The 3,934-nt window shown below is 38.6% G+C and overlaps 1 protein-coding gene across 4 annotated transcripts in view; it reads left to right on the forward strand.

The window, feature by feature from the left end:
- The window catches only part of LOC107733214 (queuine tRNA-ribosyltransferase subunit qtrtd1-like), a 19,426-nt gene that overhangs the window by 14,483 nt on the left and 1,009 nt on the right, over positions 1-3,934 (forward strand). For all 4 annotated transcript variants that reach the window (XM_016544768.1, XM_016544777.1, XM_016544759.1 and 1 more), the window contains one exon: positions 3,456-3,552. In XM_016544768.1, coding sequence (XP_016400254.1) covers positions 3,456-3,552 — 97 coding nt within the window. The remainder of the gene's footprint in view (positions 1-3,455; positions 3,553-3,934) is intronic.

Below are 3,934 nucleotides of genomic sequence, written 5' to 3' on the forward strand. Positions count from 1 at the left end.
TCTTTGTGTGAACATTTGGGCGGTGTTATGCAAATCTTCGCACATCGTGACGTAGACATGTGGGGGCGTGTTAGAACGAGCCGTTTTAGGTAGGCGTGGCTGACTCTTAACTTTTATAAAGAATATCTCTTTGGATTTGAGACTTTAGTCTTTGCAACTTTACAGATCTTCTTTATGCACCAAGAGCTTGTAACACACCAAAGAGAAAGGAAAAATTGAAATCGCATCATATGACCCCTTTAAACGGTTGATTCAGGAACAAAAAAACATCATGTTGCTCAGAGACGCAAAACTGTGCTATGGTGGCTGTGTTTGGGATTATTTTTGTTGTAGAAATAGAGCAAAAACAGGCAATATTGTGTCTAAAACGCAAGTCTCTTAATTAACTTGTTTATTGAACTGTTGTAAATCTATATGTAATCATGCTGATTTTTGGAGGAAAAAACTGCATTTTTCGTGTGATATTGATTTACTATATGAAATGATATAGATATAAATATATACATTTTCTGCCCCTATATCTTCAATTTTGTGATCATTCTAAATGCATTTTAACAGACTGAATCACGCAGTGAAAGAACGCACTGTAAATGCACGCGCGCACTAGTCTAATCTACTAGACTTCACAGCCTCTGTAGGAGTGTTTTGTTTGATTTTTGGCAAAATACTGATAGTCGTATCGCACACTCTGCACCACTGTCTTTTTGGCTAATTTGTGCAAAACCTCTTGCTAAACTGTCAAAGCTTCATTTTAACCACCAATGCAACGATGCAAGTATTTACCTTAGTAATTCATTACTTTCCACCTCTGGATATAACACCAACATATCGGAAAAAACTATTAAAAAAACCAATCACTGAGTTGGAAAAAGGATCACCCCCTTGTGTCAGTATTTTGTTGAACCACCTTTTGCTTTAATTACAGCCTTTAGGCTGTTGGGGTATGTACAAACTTTGCACATCTAGACTTTGCAATATTTGCCCACTCTTCTTTGCAGAACTTCTCAAGTTCAGTTAAATTTGATGGGGAGCGTTTGTGGACTGCAGTCTTCAAGTCATTCCACAGATTTTGAATGAGGTTTAAGTCTGGGCTCTGACTAGGCCACGCAAGAACATTCACCCTTTTCTCCTTCAGCCACTGTGTTCTCAGTTTTGCTGTGTGCTTTGGGTCATTGTCTTGTTGGAAGGTAAACCTTCTTCTCATTGACAACTTTCTGGCAGAGGGCAGCAGATGTTCCTCAAGAATTTGACTGTATTTTTCCCCATCCATTTTTCCTTCTATCCTGACAAGTGCTCCAGTCCCTGCTGCAGAGAAACACCCCATAACAGGATATTAGCACCTCCATGCTTTACTGGAGGAATGCTGTTTTTTGGATGGTGAGCTGTATTGGATTTCCACCAGACATATCGTTTGGTGTTGAGGCCAAATAATTCAGTTTTAGTCTCATCTGCCTTGGAATCTTCAAGGTGAGTTTTGGCAAAGCTCAGTTGTGACTGCATGTGGCTTTTTTCTTGCAACCCTCCCATACAAGCCACATTTATGTAGAATTTGTGGTATTGTTGTCACATGCACACAATGACCACTCTTTATTATAAATTCCTGCAACTGCTTCAGAGTTGCTGTAGGTCTCTTGGTCGCCTCTCTGACCAGTTTCCTCCTGACTCTTTCATCCAGTTTGGAGCGACGTCCTGATCCAGGGAGGGTCTGTGTTGTACCAAATACCTTCCACTTCTTAATAACAGACTTCACTGTGCTTCCAGGCATTGATAAAGCCTTTGAATTTTTTTTGTATCGATCTCCTGACTTCTGCCTGTCCACAGCTTTATCCCGGAGATCTTTTGTGCCTTGCCACCCATAGTTGATTGTTTGCTTCAGTTGCACTACCAAGGACTGAAATGGTCCAGGAAAGCTCTTTTAATGCTGAACTGATCAAAATGACCACAGCTGATCACAGTTGAAAGTCAAATGATCTGTGTGCCATTGAGAAGGTGATTAGCTACACCTGATTGAGTTTACCAGTCATTTTTAGGAGGGTTTTTAAAAAAAAAAATTCTGACATGTTGGTGTTATATCTTTCACTTGGATGGTATACGTTGTACTGAGTAAATAATACAGCTGGATAAAACAAAAACTGTGTCCGTCTTCATTTCAGGCTGCAAAGAAACAAAATAAGATTATTTCAAGCTTGTTTTAGGGAGTTTCTGCTTTTAGTCTCCTCTTCAGCTGGTGAAATGCATGTTTGATTGGATTTAAATCTGGAGATTGACTTGGCCAATTTAAGGCCATCCATTTCTTTGCCCTGATAAACTCCTTGACTGAATTGGCAGTGTGTTTTGGGTCATTGTCCTGTTGCAATTTGCACTTCCCAATGAGTCTGCTGGGATTTTGAACATTGGTAGCCAAGATGCTACCATACACTGCTTGATCTGGTCATGAAATATGTACAGTTATGATCAGAATTATTAGCCCCTTTGGTAAATATGAGCAAAGAAGGGTGTGAAAATAAAATCTACAAAAATCTAACCATTCATTGAAGTAGAACAATTTAAAGTGGGGGTAAAATTGCATTATGATATAACAGTTTTTTCTTCAATACATGTTATTGGCCCCTTTTTATTCAGTACTTTTTGCAACCTTCATTTCAGCTCTGAATCTTCTGCTATAATGACTGATGAGGTTGGAGAACACCTGTCAAGAGATCAGAGACCTTTCTTCCATACAAATCTCTCCAGACAGTGTTGATTTTGTTGTTTGTTTTAGATCATTGTCCTGATGGAAGACTCAACCACAGCCCATTATGTGATTCATAGCAGAGGCAGTCAGGTTTTGAATTTTTATCTGTTAGTATTTGATAGAATTCACGATGCTATGTATCTGAACAAGAACCTCTGGCAGAAGAATAGTCCCACAACATTAATGATCCAGCAGTGTATTTAACCATGGGCATTGGGTTCTTTCTTTTTATCCCCGTGTATCTGTTTAAATCTTGTGTGTGCCAAAAGCTAATTTTTTCAACTTCATCTGGCCATAGAAACCCTCATAATAACAATTTGTGGTGATGTTTGATTTTTTTTTAAGCTTTCTGACCCCAAGACTCAACTAATTTCAGCAACCACTCAAACCATCCTCCTTATCGTGCATTAAGACAATGTAGACACACGTCCTTTTCCAGGCAGATTCATAACATCTCCAGTTGACTGGAGTGTCTTAATTATTGCCCTGATGGTGAAGATGGCTATTTTCAATGCTTTAGCTATTTTCTTACAGCCACTTTCTATTTTGAGAAGCTTAGATTTTTGTGAATTTGTTGAATGAATGATCGAAAGGATAAACAATGCGGATTTATTTTCACAGCCGCCTTTGCTCCTATTTATCAGGGGGGGTAATAAGTCTGAACACAAATGTATGTAAAGCAATTGTGCTGAATGTTTAATCGTGTGTATGTTTGACACAGTGTTGGAATTCAACGGAGAGATGCCTGCTGTCAAGAAGCTGAACTCAAATGGTGATGGAAATATTATGCCTTTCGAAATGAACCTCAAAGATAAAAGGTGTGTATGTATGGAGGGAGACACCCCTCAAACAGCTGTGTGTTTTCATTTGCTCATATCAGATGAGACTGCTAATGCTTTCATGCACATCCAATGCTTTCATACACATCTAATGCTTTCTTGCCCATCTTTCATGATCTCAATCACCTCAGCTTGGATATGAGGATAAATAAATGCAATATGTTCGCTTCTGAGTGCATTTCCATAGTATTGCCTCTATCACTAGAGTCCGATCAGATTAGTGGTCAAAGGAGTGATGTAGGATATTAAACAAAAGGATTTTCCAACCCCCACATCCATGACTCAAACCACTGCCTTATAAAAATGTCTTGTATACATCAGCAAGGAGTAATGATTTATATATATATATATATATATATAT

The sequence above is a fragment of the Sinocyclocheilus rhinocerous genome, unplaced genomic scaffold (genome assembly GCF_001515625.1).
Source record: "Sinocyclocheilus rhinocerous isolate Xijiao unplaced genomic scaffold, SAMN03320098_v1.1 scaffold1245, whole genome shotgun sequence".
In the NCBI taxonomy this organism is placed as follows: domain Eukaryota; kingdom Metazoa; phylum Chordata; class Actinopteri; order Cypriniformes; family Cyprinidae; genus Sinocyclocheilus; species Sinocyclocheilus rhinocerous.